The sequence below is a fragment of the Lepidochelys kempii genome, chromosome 10, assembly GCF_965140285.1.
Source record: "Lepidochelys kempii isolate rLepKem1 chromosome 10, rLepKem1.hap1, whole genome shotgun sequence".
Lineage (NCBI taxonomy): Eukaryota > Metazoa > Chordata > Testudines > Cheloniidae > Lepidochelys > Lepidochelys kempii.
Window position 1 is genome coordinate 9,051,092 of NC_136389.1, and position 16,863 is coordinate 9,067,954.

The 16,863-nt window shown below is 51.6% G+C and overlaps 1 protein-coding gene across 1 annotated transcript in view; it reads right to left on the bottom strand.

Annotated features, from left to right (window-relative positions):
• The window catches only part of ARPC1B (actin related protein 2/3 complex subunit 1B), a 23,035-nt gene extending 6,444 nt beyond the window's left edge, over positions 1-16,591 (bottom strand). Inside the window, exons 1-3 of the mRNA XM_073361888.2 lie at positions 16,413-16,591; positions 3,767-3,840; positions 1,258-1,362 (exon numbers count right to left, since the gene is read on the bottom strand). Coding sequence (XP_073217989.1) covers positions 1,258-1,362; positions 3,767-3,830 — 169 coding nt within the window. The 5' untranslated portion in view covers positions 3,831-3,840; positions 16,413-16,591. The remainder of the gene's footprint in view (positions 1-1,257; positions 1,363-3,766; positions 3,841-16,412) is intronic.
• Between the last annotated feature and the right edge of the window lie 272 nt (positions 16,592-16,863).

The window sequence follows — 16,863 nt, forward strand, 5'->3', positions numbered from 1 at the left end:
CATTCACAGCTGGGTTTAAGGGGCCTCAGGGGTACGGGTGTTTAGGCCTGACCCAAAGCCCTGGCTCCATTACCGGCATCAGTTTACTGCCCCCTGGAAAGCTGGCGAGACAAAACCAACAAAATGGCCAGCAGGGGGCACCCTTGCCCTTTCCTTCCCCCTCTGCTGCCAGCCTCCACTTCCAAAATTCCCCTCTCCCCCGCCCTGCCCTTTTCACTCGTGCCATTTCATGTTCAGTGCTCCAGGCTGCCAAGCTGGATGTGGGGTTCCTGCTACAGAGCCACGACCTCCTAGAACGACTCAGCTAGGCAGCCTGTCAAACGACAGATCTTTGGGGGCGGGAAGCTGCAAGCGTATTCATTTTGAGGAAGTAGGATCAATCCCCTCCCGAGAAGGCCTACCAGGGGCAGGACAGGGCTGGATGCTGTTCCAGTTGGAGACTGTTGATGCCACTCCAAGCCTCTGTCTCTCCCCGTCCTTGCAGTGACAGCGTGTTGAGGTCCTGAACTCCAAGGTGCTGCCACCTGACAGTCCCTGCCCCAGATCAGCTTTAATGATGGCTTAAAGCCATCTCTCCTGTTAGCTGCAACTCCCCTCTCAATTTAAACCTTGGGGAGGTCCTTTCAGCTGCTTCTGCCCTCAGCTGGCTAACAGCAAAAGCTTAGATTTCCACTGTTCCTTTCACAAGATCCCGCACTGCTTAACAATTTATATAAATTCCTTCACTCACCCCTGAAATGCGGCCACCTCTGGGTGGAACATAGCAGCTGTTTGACAGCATACAGCAACACAACCGTTCAGTACAGGGAGTGAAGAATGAGACCAATGGGGAATTCAGCCAGTACATGAACTGTTGTGGAAAGTGCCCCGGGATCTTAATGACCCCGGGTCAGGATCTCCTCTGAAAGACAGCGCAGCGCATACGCCACAATCTCCGGCAGCACGGCTGTGTTCCATGGATGGCTCCCGTCCAAGGGCTGATCCAGCCCAACCCTGCTTAGTTAGCAAGATGACCAAGTGCAACCTGAGGGGTTCTGGCTGCAGGAGGGACAAGCTTGCAAGGCCACCCGTCCCCGTCCCCCCCATTGCAGATACACGCGCGTCCTTCTGAGCACATTGCCGAGCAGGGAGCCCTCCCAGTCGCCGGGGATCTGGCTCCTCCAGCCCCGTCGCTCGCATGCGGCTGTGTCTAGGGGCAGTGTTGCCTGGCTGCTCTCAGAGAAGGGGGACCCTTGGCCCAATGAGGCATTGTCTCACCTGTCACCTGCCCGTTGTGCTCCTTCAGCTCGTGGACCTTGTTCCACTTTTCCCCAGCTTTCTTGTAGATGTGGACCTCGTGGTTGTTGGGGCAGATGGCAAGCTCTGTGGAACAGTAACGGCGGTTACGTGACCAGCCGCCGGGGGGGGGGGGGCGCGGCAGGGGGGCGCGAGGGGTTAAGTACTGCAGCTGGGTTCCAATGAAAAGCCGGATGCGCATGACTACGGCAAGTGGCTATTCAGGCCGAGCTCATGGTGAGAAAGGCCAGTCTCAAGCTTCAGGGTGTTCGCTTATGGCCCACAAGGGTCAGGCAGGAAAGCCTCTACCCTGACTAGTGCCAGGGGCTGGGAGGTTGGCTCGGCAACAGCTGCCAGCTGCAGCCGGAGGCCGAATACCAGAGCCAATGGAATAGTTGTACACTTCAAAGGGGCTCGCTCTGAGCAACCCCAGTCCCCAGCCGTTCCTCGTTCAACCTTCCACTGCTGGTACCTTCCCCAGGGCTGCCTGCTCTGTGACCCTGAGTCTGGAGCCGGAGCCCAGCTTGTAATGCACACTCAGCGGATACTGAGTTCGCTGTTGTGGGAAAGCTCCTGAAAGCCACATCCCCCTTGCCTTGTGACGCGGGGCTGGGGTGCGGGGTCGCTGTGTACAGTGACAAAGAGAGGTGCTAGGAGAGAATTGATGCCCACTCCGGGGGTGCGCCAGCCCTGGCACACCCACAGGGAAAAATGATGGGTGCTCAGCACCCACTGGCAGCCCCTCGATCAGCTCCTCCCTCACCCCTCAGCGCCTCCCACCCGTGGGCAGGCCCCACCGATCAGGGCCTCCCCTTCCCTCCCAGTGCCTCCTGCCCGCCGCGGATCAGCTGTTTCGCGGGGTGCAGGAAGCGAAGGGGAGGAGCGAGGACGGGGCACGCTAGGGTTGGGGGGGGAACAGGGGCAGGAAGAGGTGGGGGGGCGGGGGCTTGGAGGAAGGAGCAGATTGGGGGTGGAGCCTGGGGCGGAGCGGGAAAGTCGGCGCCTGCGTGCTGGTGAACCTGGCACTAGCATGTGGTGGGCAGGGGCCTCTACACAGGAAGGTGGAGGTTTTAAAAGGGACACGAAGGGGAGCCTGAGGCCTTGTTCAAGCATAGCTTAGATCTTTCCCGTTGCTAAGGCCCCAAGTATCTGAGGGCAGTAGCACAAGGGGAAGAGGCAGCTGGGTGAAGCTAGGTGAGACCTCGTGCTGGAGGGGAGCAGCTGAATGTGGATTGTCCTAGCTGAGCGCCTCTGACCCAGCCCATCTATGCCCCAGTCTGCTACCACTGTGCAGCCCCCGGCGTTGATTTTCAGCTCCGAGTTAAACTGGCAAGTGGGAAGAAGGTTCCACCCACCACCAGAAGAGGCCCCGCCCACCACCAGAAGAGGCTCCGCCCACATCGGGTGAGCCGTTCTGCTGGGAGGTTCCCTTTGGAATGCCAGCTGTCGAGGGGTGGCCCCCTGTGCCCACCCCATCCTGCCTACAGCCAGCCGCATGGCCTATTTCCCCCTGCCCCCTACAGAAAGTGCTTTTTGTTCTGGTGAGCCACTCCGTGCTCACTGCAGCCCTTTTATGCCCTCCACCCCGGGGCGCCATGGCTGGGGAGACAGTGTCGCTCACCATGAATCGCCTTGGGACTCTGCCAACAGGCCACAAAGGCAGCTCAGATTGTCTTGAAATGTATTTATCTGTGTTACTAACAGTAACAGTCTGTTCCCTCCAACCTCAATTCTGCCCATGGCTGCACCATGGGGGCTGGGCCCCTTGGAACGCAGCACATATGGTGCGCCTGGCTCCAAGTAAACGGGGCTGCACAATCCTCTCTCTAAGCTGGCTGCACCAGGCTGAGCCTCCTCCTACATGACCCCAATCTCCTGCTAGGGAGACATGGAGTGGGAGCCTGCTGGAACATCTCCCAGATGTGTTCCCCACTTGCTTCTGGGCATTATCCCTCTGTACGAACTGCTTCAGAGACAGGACAAAAGCAAACTCTGGGATCTGCCCCCCCCCCTCCACCAGACTTGCTGGGTGTTTGGAACTGGGACTTGGACTTTGCAAATGGCCCCCTCTCTCTGTTAGGGTCCCGGATTTGAAAACCCCTCTGCCGAGTTTAAGGCGCTCAGAACCTGGATGAACATTGTAGCTCTTCTTTCTGACAAACAGCATGACTAGGTCATAGGCCCAGCCCAGTGTGTCATTGCACTTGGCAAAGACATATGCGAGGGGTCTCCACAGACTGCACATCTGGGGGGAGCTGGTGGCTGGGGAGAACACGGGAAGCAGTCTTGTGAGCCAGCCCTGAAGGGACGCCAGCGTGGCCAGCTCTGCACTCTGCGCTCTGGGGCTGGGGCCTGGGAAAAGGGACCTTTACCAGTGCAGCATGTTCCATCCATACCAGGGGCCAGTTCTGCTAACTCAGTTATATCAGCGTAACCTGTTTTCACCCCCTGGTGCTAGGGCACATGGAGGAGAGGGGATCTGTATGCTTACGGGTTCTGTCCTTATTCCAGGAGTGGCAGCTGATTGGTTCAAGCACGAAGCTGTGGTAGGCCATGGCTTTTCAGCTGGAATGAAAGTGAAAAAGCACAGATGTAATAGCCAGGTTACAAGACGGCCCTTGTCAGCCACATCTAAAGGAAATAGCCACCAAAGGATCAAGCCACTGTAAGGGCAGTAAACTGGAATCTGCTCACTGGTCACCCAATCATTGCCTGACTCGGCAGATTCATGGTGATTCTCACATTGGTGTTCAATGACAACTGAAACCAAAGGCCAGTTCCTCAGTTGGTGTAAATCTGCATAGCTCCATTGTCTTCAATTGGCTTTCATAGAACCATAGAAATGTAATGCTGGAAGGGACCGTGAGAGGTCATCTAGTCCGGCCCACTGCAGTGAGGTAGGCCAAGTACACCTAGACCAATGTTGGCCAACCTGTTCTTAAAATCTCCAAGGACAGAGATCCCACAGTCCCCCTTGGAACTCTATTCCAGAGCGTAATTATCCTAACAGACACATTTCCCTAATAGCTCATCTACATCTCCCTGGCTGCAGATTAAGCTGATGACTTCTTGTCCTGCTTTCAGTGGAGATGAAGAACAATCGATGACAGTCCTCGTTACAACAGCCCTTCACATATTGGAAGCCTGTTACTAGGTTGCTTTTTAGTCTTCTTTTCTCAAGACTAAACGAACCAAATTTTTAAAATCTTTCTTGATAGGGCAGGTTGCCTAAACCTTTTGTCATTTGTGTTGCTCTTGTGAAAGTAGAATGAATTATATTGAAATTATAGGTTTCAGAGTAACAGCCGTGTTAGTCTGTATTCGCAAAAAGAAAAGGAGGACTTGTGGCACCTTAGAGACTAACCAATTTATTTGAGCATGAGCTTTCGTGAGCTACAGCTCACTTCATCGGATGCATACCGTGGAAACTGCAGTAGACTTTATATACACACAGAGATCATGAAATAATACCTCCTCCCACCCCACTGTCCTGCTGGTAATAGCTTATCTAAAGTGATCATCAAGTTGGGCCATTTCCAGCACAAATCCAGGTTTTCTCACCCTCCACCCCCCCACACACAAACTCACTCTCCTGCTGGTAATAGCCCATCCAAAGTGACCACTCTCTACACAATGTGCATGATAATCAAGGTGGGCCATTTCCTGCACAAATCCAGGTTCTCTCACCCCCCCCCCTTTTTTTTTCCCGGGGACACACACACAAACTCACCCTCCTGCTGGCAATAGCTCATCCAAACTGACCACTCTCCAAGTTTAAATCCAAGTTTAACCAGAACGTCTGGGGGGGGGGTAGGAAAAAACAATGGGAAATAGGCTACCTTGCATAATGACTTAGCCACTCCCAGTCTCTATTTAAGCCTAAATTAATAGTATCCAATTTGCAAATGAATTCCAATTCAGCAGTTTCTCGCTGGAGTCTGTTGTTGATTTGTGCTCTGCTTTCTTTTCTGTCCCGGTTCACCCTGACTCCCAGTTCCTGTTTGCCTTTTCTTACAAGGGGCAACAGTACACATGGACCACACTGCCCCAGGGGTATACTGAAAGCCCATCATATTTTTCCCAAGCATTAGCCCGAGACCTTGCTGACCTTGTTTTCCCGTCCAGGTCCACACTAGCCCAATATGTAGATGATCTACTCCTCTGTTCCCCTTCAATGTCTGCCTCTGAAACTGACTCTTTAGTGCTCCTTACTGCCCTAACAAATAAGGGTCACAAAGCTTCCCGCTCTAAACTACAACTCTGTCAAGCTTCTGTCACATACCTTGGCTTTCTCCTCTCCCAGGGTTCCCATGCACTTTCTCCCACCCACGTCCAAGCTATCCTTAACTTTCCCCGACCCTGCTCCCCACTCCAGGTCCGGAAGTTTTTAGGCATGGCTGGATTTTGCAGACAATGGATTCCCCAATATGCCTCCCTTGCAAAACCTCTCCAGGAACTCACTCAATTCTCTGTGCCTGATCCCATGCCGTGGCCCCCTGAGCCCAATTCTGCCTTTGTTTCCCTCAAACAGGGTTTGGCTTCTGCCCCTGCTTTAGGGCTGCCTAAGCCTTTTACCCTTTTCTGCCACGAACAATCTGGGTGTGCACTTAGAGTTCTCACTCAGATGCACAGAGAAAAGAACCGCCCAGTGGTTTATTTCTCTGCCACTTTAGACCCTGTTGCCCAAGGCTTATCCCCCTGCCTGCATGCTGTGGCTTCTGCAGCGCGCCTAGTCGAAATGTCTGATTCCCTTGTTCTCTGCTCGCCTCTTACCCTCCTGGTCCCTCACTGACCTCACCCTGCTCTAAGACTGCCCCAGAAACCGAGAGAGAATCCTGGGTTGCCCAAGGTTGCTCTCTACATCCCGATTCCTTTTGGCGCTCGCCTACTGGCACCTTTGTAGCCCCCTTTTCACTCTACCCATCTCTGGCCGCCCTGCTGCACGTGTTTCGCATGTCGGAAAGGAGGGGATGGTCTCTGCTGTAACAAAGACAGGATGGTAGGCCCCCCCGCCCCATTTTAGCTCTTTTGCAGCCCGCCACTGTGCAGCCTGTACCATTTGCCAAAGCCATAATATTTACAGGTAAACCTGTAAAAGCGGCCCAGGGGTTCCTGGGCCTGCCTCAAGCACCGTTCTTGCACAAATGCCTAAGTGTCAACAATATGAATTGATATGGGTTACGGTATGTTTATTCTCCGGTTGGATTGAAGCCGTTCCTTGTCGCAAGGCTGACTCACTGTCTGTTGCCAAATGTTTGTTAAATCGTATTATGCCTGCCAAGGGAATTCCTGCTTCTCTGTCCAGTGATCGGGGTACACATTTTACTGGACAACTTGTTCAACACCTGGACCGTATATTGCATATCAAACACCTGCTGCACCGTCCCTACCACCCACAGCGTGCAGGTGCAGTTGAAAGACGAAATGGTGTCCTTAAGAATAAGCGTGCTAAGATTTGTGACTCTCCAGGATTAAGCTGGCCAGTAGCCTTACCATTAGCCCTTATGGACATGAGATCCACTCCATCCCAAAGGCATAAATTAAGTCCCTTTGAAATTGTTATGGGACGCCCTATGCGAGCTATGACGACCATTACCCCCGTTCCAGATTTGAACTTGACTCACAGTGCGCTCCTTCAGTATTGCAAGGGACTAATGCAAGCTGTAAGTCACTTCCATTCACAGGTTCGAGCCGCCTGGCCCACGGAACCCACCTCCGACGCTTGCCACAACCTCAAGCCAGGTGATTGGGTCTACGTACGGCGCCATCATCGAAAGCACGCCTTGGAGCCCCGGTGGAAGGGTCCTCATCAGGTACTGCTTACCACACAGACGGCTGTTAAACTATCTGGCATCGCAGCATGGATACATGCTTCACAGTGTAAGAAGGCACCATCCCCAGAGAACCAATCGTCACCTCAGGACAACGCAGAGTCAATTTTGACTCCAGAAGAAGACATAGAGGAACAGTCTGCAATATCTTACCATCTACGCTCTCGTAAGGGTTGCCAGAAGCAGACGACGAACAAAAAAAAGCAGTAGCGAGCCTAGCGCCTACTGCCTGGTGGGCGTAAAACCGTGACTGCGGTTCCCTCCGTTGAGGTTGTCAGAACCAGAAGAGCCTTGCCTCCAACACGCGCCTTGGCCTGTTCCTCGGCTGCTGGTATCTTACGGTCTGGGGAGACCACGATGACAATTCTTTTATCCAGCAGCAGGTGTGGATAGCTCAGACCCTTCATATTTCTAATTGCTGGGTCTGCAGCCACATCCCAGCCCACTCTCAAACTGGTGATCCTGTCCTGGCTATCCCACTCAAGTCCCCAGACCTCACTGGAGGGCCTCGTCCGTTTAACAAAATATGGAACAGCAGTGATACTTGGGAAGCGGTGGGAATAAATGCATCTAAATGGATAAATGTGGTGGAGGGAAAAGGTCATTGGTGTTGGGTGTGTAATGGGACAGGGCTGGAGCTGGGGAAAAGCCGTTGCCTTCAGCATATTGTGGCCAATGGTGTATGGGATTATTCAAACAAAACTAAAAAGTGGCAGGCCGGGTATGGAGATATGAATTTTTTTCTCAACCTGGGATCAAACAGAGAAATCACTCATGTTCCCCCAACAGTAACCTTAGTGAAAACAATACAATCTTTCCATGTCATGCAAATAACACCACTTCTCGTAAGGAGAATTACCCTGTACCCTTTGGGGGATACTACTCCTCCTTTGCAAACACCTATATGACAAAGGGGTGCAACCAACCCTTCCCGGCCTTAATAGGCCATCATTGGGTGTGTGAGACCAGAGCTTATACCGCACTGCCAGCTAATTGGTCAGGAATCTGTTATCCTGCCCGACTCTTCCCACAATTCCGAGTGCTAGGAACCTTCCCTCGAGAACGCCTCCGCAATTTCAGGCGAAAAAGAAGGGACTTAACAGATGCTCAATGGTATGTAAATAACGTAAGCCCCTTAACCTGGGAAGAGGCCATTGGCGGTTCCTTAATACCATTAGGGGGCGTAATACACCATGCAAAAAGGCTCCTAAGGTTACAAGCAGTAGCTGAAATAATGGCAAATGAAACCGGAGAAAGTTTAAGAGCCCTGGCCAAAGAAACAGGGGCAATCCGACAGATGGCCCTCCAAAACCGTCAGGCATTGGACATAGTGCTGGTGGCAAAAGGAGGGACTTGTGCTCTCACTGGAAAAGACTGCTGTATGTATATACCAGACAACACCAATGAAGTAATAGATCGTGCTAGCCACTTAAAACAAATCGCATATCTTCCCCACGAAGAGCCAAGTTCTTTATGGAAGTGGCTAAGTAACCTTTTCAATTTCTCTGGCATAGGAAACTGGTTGTTTCAGGGAGCCCTAACTCTCCTGTTTGGAATCCTAATAATTTTTGTATGTTTTCAGTTACTTTCCTGTTGTATCCAAAATTGTGTCAGGCATGCTACACAGATAGCTGCCCCAAACCAGAGTGCTAATTTGATGATTTTAAATATCACTGATGAACAAAGAGATAAAGAACGATTGATATGTGGAACCCAGTCATTGTTGGTCATTGTGTAGCTTGACCAAAAGGACGGATTGTGAAAGTAGAATGAATTATATTGAAATTATAATTCATTAAAGAAATGCTACTTGAAGGGTTTGTTGAAATATAGTTGTTAGGAAGAGAAACATTAAGGAGTGTGAGACAATGGGTCCTCAAACTAATTAACTTAGAGCTCCTACTGAGCTAAGAGATTGGTAAACGTTAGTATGCAAATAAGATATGTATGTATATTTGTCAGTTTCTGCTTTCTTTTGTCTCTTATGTTAAACTGGCTTTAGCTTAGCTGTATAAATAAGTTATCTTGAGCCTCAGAGAGGGGCTCACATCTGGGTGCATTAGCAAAGCGCTTTGCTAATAAACAGCGTGGTCTGACAAATTATGTGAGTCCTGAATCTGACTTTGACACTCTCCTCTGGACTCTCTCCAGTTTCTTCACATCTTTCCGAAAGCATGATGCCCACAATTGGACACAGTACGACAGCTCCTGTTCAGGAGCACTCCTGCCTTGCCAGTCATTCCCCATTTTATATTTGTGCGTTTTATTTTTACTTCTGAACTGTAGTACTTTGCACTTTTCTCTGTTGAATTTCAGATTTGATTTCGGACCAGTTCCACTAATCATGACCTGTGTAGTTGTTTGGGCCACTAGGATCTAGGATGAGGACCCACCAATTCATTGTTAACCTAAGGGTGGATTTGAACCCAGATTTCCAACCGATGAAAAGCCAGTAACTCCTCTCTCTTTGGCCAGCCCTTTCTGGTCAGTAGCCCCAAGCATTTCTTAAGACGGTCTGATTCTCACAAGTCAGCGCTGGAATGCATTACTAATTTAGTCTGGTAAATTACTCCCCTTATGCCTTTGGCTTTGGTGGAGGGAGATTCGTGGTGCAAAATGAGAAGAGACTAGGCTAGGGCCTCATGGTCCATCCCACAGGATGGACGCGGCGCTCTCGCAATGATATTACCATTCAGTCGAGCCTTATTGCTGGAAGCACACAGCGAGGCCCCCCCAGTTCCCTTTGCAAGTCTCCCTGGAATGGCCCTTTGGCAGCAACCTGTCACAGTCAGGGCCTTTAAAGGAAGCAAAAAGGTCCTGATAACCTTAAAAAACAGGAAGCTGGCTCAGAATGTTAAGGGACTTTCTAATCACTCATGAACCTTCTTGGCGCTGGTTCCTGCTCCAGAAGCAAACAGACTCAGCACATAAGCACATGCTGGGGTTTTACAGGAGGGGATTGGAGCAGGCTCAACACAAAGTCGCTTGTGATCTCAATCCGGTTTTGTGGCTAGTCTGATGTTCTCATAGAAATCAGCTGTATTGTATAGGGGCCGCAATCAGGGCAGTGCATTGCTCCTTGCTGTGCAGACACATACCTAGGACAGTCCCTGACTGTCCACCCAAAGCTCGCAGTGTAGGGTGGATAAAGTCAAGATGCAACAAGTGGAAGGAGATAAAAAGGGGGAGGATGCGGTGACAGTCAAATGGACGCATTAGGCAGGATTTCTGGTTTCTGTAATGTCTATAAACATCAGGGAAGCTCTCAGCATTTGGGGCAGAGGAGATAAGAATTGGGCAGAAAAGCCAGGATCAAAAACACTTGGAACAGCTCCATCCAAATGGACACATTTGTTCTTGGTTTATAGCTACACCCGGTTTATGGGAAAGTCTGCTGTACTGATGCAGAGGTGCAGGAAATCATTCTGTTCCATGGCCTCTTAATCCAGGTGACTGGCACATAACTATCTGTCAGCAGATCATATCAGTAGTGCCATTCAGTCCACTTCACATGGACAGTCCTGACTGGCCCCTTAATGAAGGGGAGGTGACTTATCTGGTGCTGATTCACATGCACCAAGCCCAGAATTGGGGTTCCTTGCAGATGAATGAAGTGCAAAATTCTTCAAGTTCGTAGTGTCAGAGAGGAACTGCTGCTTGCCTTGCCAGCCTCCCTTCTTCCTGGCCAGGACCTTCAGTGTGATCTCAGAGAGCCACTAACCTCCATCAGCTGGAGCACAGAGCAGCTGGCTGTGCTAACCCCTCCCCATCCTTGTGCCTTAGACCCCTCCTTCACATGCCTGTCACATTCCTCAGATGCCCCAGCTGCAAGCAGCAGAACGTAGCAGCAGCAGGCCTGGGAATTAAGTGCACTGGGAACAGCCTGCCCCATCTGGGAGTCCTCATGGACGCCTCCGTGCTGAGGAGACTATCTGTGGCTGGGAATCTTCTCTTTCCCATGGCTCAGGTTTCTTCCTGACTTTCGCCCTCAAAGCCACAAGCAGTTGGACACAGTCACCTACTGGGGGCCGTGTCCCCACTAAGTCTCCATGGGGGCAGGGGGTGAATTCAGTGCTGGGTTGACTGCCCTAGAGAGGCCAGTCCTCCATTTATTTATAGAAGGGGGACAGCCGGGCAGCTTCAGACTTAGTGCAAATCTCCCCTAACGTTGTCCCAGCCCAGCCCAGACGAGATCAGACACCTGGAGGGAATGGTACCAAGACAGGGAGCATCAAGCCGCTCACAGCCAAGGAACAAATAGGAGCGGAGAAGAGTTTTCTGTCACTACCAACCGTGATTAGATTCAAGCTGGCGCCCGAGTGGTGAAATGCTCCGTGTCCCCATCCCCTGAGCCAGGCAGTCCCCCATGGATCGCCTTCCAGTTCACTATTCCCAATCACTGGTGCTAGAATCATGTGATCCATTCCCACCAACACCGCCCTGAACGGAGCAGCGGGCTGTACCAGTTACCCCCGGCTGCCCTATAAGGATGCATTTTATGGCTAGATTGGAGGCATTCCAGTATTAAAGAGGCTGACCTCAGATCAAATGTTTGTCATGCTGAATCAGACCAGTGGCCCATCTAGCCTGGCTTCCTGCCTCCAGCTGGGTCCACTGCAGGATGTTGCAAAAGAACGAACCATTGTCTGGCTGCTGGGAGGTGCCTCTCTGAGATGCAGTCAGCCAAGTCAGACCTGGTAGCTCTTGTAGATGTGCTTGTTTGAGCTTTGTCTAATGGTTGGCGTTGCCCATGCAACACACGGCGTCATTCCGTCTGCAGTCACTATGCTGCGTGCTTTAGTCCAGCTTCCGATTTAGTCAATACAAATGCCACTGGTTTTACTCTGGCTCATGCTCAGCTGTTGCGCTGAACATCCCAAAACACAGCAGAGGCTGTGGCTAAAAGGCTCAGGGGCTGGCACGCATGTGCCTCAAGATGCTTCCATTCCAAAATCAACCAAGATCAAAATTCTCTTAGCAAAATCAACCATGATCGTCTTAACAAGTTGCTCCCAAGTCAGAGAACCTTTTAAATGAGAAGTCATCCTCTTCTTCTGGAAACTATCTTGCCGACACTGTATAACAGTGTGCAATCTCTCAGCCTACTTGGTTGCTTCATCTTAGTTGCCTCACTTTGGTTCCTCTGTGAGTTCCTTCCTCTTTAGAAACATCTCAATTCTTATGGTTAAAACGTTCCTTTCTCTTCGCCTCTCCTCAGCAATCAATCTACATTTTTATTAAGAGCAAGCTGGCTGTTCAACCCCAGTGTAGATCATGAGTAATATCTTCCACTAGCTTAGCTCACCGCTGGCTTTTGCCAGTGTACAGAATTCATAATGAAAGAACCACTGTTCTGCTTCTTGAAATACTCAGTGTTGGAGTGGGAGGGGTTATTTTTACAGTTGTTGTTTTTTTTTAATTAACCTACCCTTGACTTTAAACAGGCCTCGGCCAACTCTATGGAAGGAACCGGAACCATCGAATAAGCAACAGACTCCGGTTTGCTGAGCTGGGCTGCACTCAGAGGTAATTTGAACCCAGAAGTCAATTTCATGAGGAGTCCTCAGAAATTGCCACTGTTCTCTGCGCCAGACTTGGACGGGACAGACAGGATGTTAATTGCAGCGTTTGCTGCTTGTTATTATTGGAGGCAAAAAAGCATTGCCCACTTTTTGGCAGCTGTGAATGCTAAGGAGGGGGGAACGTCTCTAATAACAGATTCCAGCCTCCCTGTGAAGAGCAAGAGAAACAGGGCCCCACACACAGGAATTAGCAAAACCCAATGCCTAATGGTTTGAGTCCCAGCAAAGCTCAGATCCACAGCACATAATGTGCCATCTACCCATGCTTCAAACAGCTGTGACATCCAGCCACACCCTCCAAGGAATTGCTCATGAGAATATCTGGAGATAGTGGAGGACATAGGACTTACTACAGCGGATCAAACCAATGATCCTACTAACCCTGTTGCAAGCAGTGCTGCAGGCTGGATGATTTGCACACAGCTGTAAAACCCGTAATAAATCTAAGTGCACAATGCCAGCTGTGACCGATCTGGCAGTTTCCTGCACTGTCCCTCACAAACCTTATTGAATTAAGCTTAAGTAGCTTTGGAGGCCGTTGTATTAAAAATGCAAAGGTTCTGTCTTATTGCGAGATTGTACGTATCATCTGCAAGGGGGAAACGTGACCAGTGTCAACCCTGGGCAGTGTTATGAGCATCAAAGGACTATGCTATAATCCCATCGAAGTGTCAATGAGGTTACACTGGGGATTCGTTTGACCCAATGAGAACCAGACAGACCCTAGATTTCAGTGATTACCACTCAGTGCTGCCGCTGTCCTGAAACCTGCCACAGCTCATCCCATTTGCACTGCTGCCGTGAGATGCACAGGAAGCAAGCAGGCTTCTGCGCTGGGTGCTTAAGGAGGCCGGTCTGAATAAAACTGGCTGCAAATAGGGGCCTGGGCCCAGCTCCTCAAACCTATTTAGGTGCCTAACTCCCATTGCAAGCAGGGCATTTTTGAGGAGCTGGTCCTGGCTGCTAATGTTAGGGAAAGCTTGGAGCAGAAAACATGAAGTTGCTAACCAGAACTAAGCAGCTGACCTTGCTTCAGGAGAGATGGGTTTGGGGGAAGGGTGCATTTACTGCGTCTCTGTCATTTTTAACAGTGAGCTGCAAAGGAGAAAAGGGGAGTTGTGTCCCCGTTCCCTTCTTTTCGATGCATCAAGACAGCCTGAAAGGTTTAAAATAATATCAGGAGGGGGGAAGTTTTGTTTAATTTTGCCTTGGGAATATCCAGTTCTGCCTTCCCTCTTTTGCAGGAGGACTCATTGGCTGCCTTCCTCACCCTCCCTCGAAGGCACTGGAGGCTGCATGGTTAAAAATGGAGACGCTTTGCTGCCAGCTGCCTGCACCCAAGCGTTTTAAGCAATCTGAATAATAATCACTTCCCCTCCGAGGTTAGGTTTCACTTGCCTGGCATCTGATTTCACAGCCCCACTATTTGTTTTCCGGGCAGACTATATAAGAGCTGAAGTTGTAATGCAAGGACAAAGCGGGACAGAGGTTAATAAAACAAGCTTTCTGGTCTCCTTTATGCACAATAAAGAACCAAAAAAGGGTCCGGAAAAATTCCACCCTCCTTTGCTCGTCACCTTTCATTCTATACTAACATTCACTCCAACAGCCGGTCCCATTCACCTCCTGAATCTGCTGGCTGCACATCGCCGCCCTGGAACGATCAGACACCTGCTCTCTCAAGTAAAGCAAAGGCAAGTTTGAGGATCTTTGTCTGCCTGAGACCGATGAGTTGATCCCCAGCACTGATATGGCTTAGAATAAGATAACTTCCTCTCGTTTCACTCCTTTTCTGCCCAGGCTCAAGGCCTCACCAATGAAGACAAAGGCTGGGGGAAGTAACTGAATGTTTGATCCAGAGCTGGGCAATTTCTCTTCCCCCGCCCCAAGCTAAGGAAGTTGCCCAAAAGGAAAGGCCTTGATTGCAAATGTTGTGGGGAGTGCTGAATTAGGTCAGAAAGGGGCAAAATGCTGGATCAGCCTCTCTGCTGTAACTGCCTCCCCTAGTGAAAACGCTCAGCAGGAAATTGTATTTAGCACATGCAGCTTAATATAGTCGTCCTCCCCGCCCCCGCCCTGAGCCAGGCAGGGCATCCGTGTTAACCCCTGCCCCGCTGGACGGTCAATCAGGGGGGCTCTATTGCTAGACTAGGCAGAATCAGTGTTCCCTTGGGAGTCCAGCAATGCTCCTCTGACCCTTTCCAGTGGGAGGTGGGGCGAGGCAAGCTAACATGCTCTGCACTAAGGTGACCAGCCAGCAAGTGTGAAAGATCAGGACAGGAGGTGGGGAGTAACAGACACCTACATCAGACAAAGCCCCAAATATCGGGACTGTCCCTATACAGTCGGGACGTCTGATCACCCTGCTCTGCACAGGGGTTAAGATTGCATCTCCACTATCCTGCTTCAGCCTGGGGAGAGAGAGACCCAGAGCAGGGATGGGAGCAAGTCAGGCCACTGCCCCAGCCCCCTATTACTGACCGTGCCCTCGGGCCTCAACGGTCAATCCCATCAACTCCAGCAACAGCTGCAGGGAGGGGGAGGCCCCTGCTTTCTACCCATCCGCTCCCTACATTGTGGGGGTGAGCGCTCTGCTCTCTCCTTTCCTCCTCTCCAGCCAACTCGGCGGGGTGACGCTGTGTGACTCAGGGGCCTGCAACCCATCGATTTCCCCTGTGATTCAGGCTTGGCCTTGTCATTGTGGCCAAGTGCCCGTCACCCCCCCCCCCACCAGGAGAGGGAGCCAGCAGCAGCCCATTGCTGAGGGTGACAACGGCTGCTCGCCAGGGTTTTCTCTTCCTTCTTCCAAATGCACCAATTTCACTGACAGCGCCTTCCCCCCGCCCCGGGCGGCCGGAGATCACCAGAGCCGAGGCAGTTCCTCTCCGCTAGACTGGGAGGAGCTCTCTGTCTGCCTGCTGCTGCGAGGTCTCTGCCCCGCGAGCAAATCCTGATGGTTTCGGCGATAAGCCCCGAATCCAAGAGCGGAGCATCCAGCAGATCAGCGCCCCGTTCGGAGCTCCCAGGAGGGCACTTCCCTCTTCGCTTGCCCGCGCGGTGACGCAGGAATCTGCGCAGGATCTGTCCCTTTGGCTGGGAAGAGAGCACCCCTAGCTGGTTCGAGGCATATGTGCCAAGAGCCACCTTCGCCTCGAGTGTCAATGTCAGGGCTAGAGGGGGAAAATCAAGGAGGGGAAGGCACAGAGGCCCTGACTCTCCTCTCACTCCCACCGGTGTAACGCAGAAGTAACTCTCCCGAAGGGAGCCGTGTAAGCGAGGGGAGAGTCAGGCCCAGCGGGCACGCAGAGGGGATCTCTGGGGAGGGATCTGGGAACAGCAGCAGGGCTAACGGGGCTGTGGTCCAGCACACCGTTTCCACTCATTTCTGCGGTCTCCCCGCTCAGGGATCTGTTCCAAATCCGTGGAGCTTTCAGGCCTCCTAGGGGGGGAAAAAATGCTACAATGGAAAAGAAACATTTAAGAAAGAGAAAAAAAAAAAAAAAGCCAACAGCTCTTTGGCCCTATTGATTCAAAGGGGAAGGGGACGTTCATTCCAGTCCCAGCGCCGTTTCGTAGCTCCGGATCTGTTCTGCTCAAGTAAAAGGAACAAAGATTTTTCTTTTGGTGGCACACTCCGGGGTTAAACACACAGCCAGTAACTCCGCTAGGAGAAAAGGTTCCTCCCGTTCCCGTGGTAAAAGAGAAGACACTCCGGCCAACTTACCGAGAAGAGAAGCTGAGGAAAGCAGGGTGAAAATCTCTCTCTCCAAAGCGGGTTAGCTAGTTCATGGACTCTGGGCAGTCGACACGAACTGCCGCTGAGCCAGCCCCGAATGAAAGGCAGGAGTTGAGTTCTCGCTCTGAAGTAGCCTGACTTCCCTTTTCCTCTCTGAGAAATGTAACCACTTCCTTGCGTGGGCGGGTGGGGACTGCAGAAAGCTGCACAGGCTGCCTCCAGCTGAAGTAGCCGCTGCAGCAGGCTTGGGTTGTCTGCCCGAGCCCTGGCTCAGGGCTCCAGGCCTGGGTGCAAGGCTCCGGGGCCAACAGCTGGAAGTGCCAGGGCCTGGAAAGAGCTTCCCTCGCTGCAGCTCGGCAGATGCCCTTGGGGCTCAGGGGAGTGCGGCTGTGCTCAGCGATCCACGTTCGCATCTGGCCCAGAAACCTGGCAGATTCGA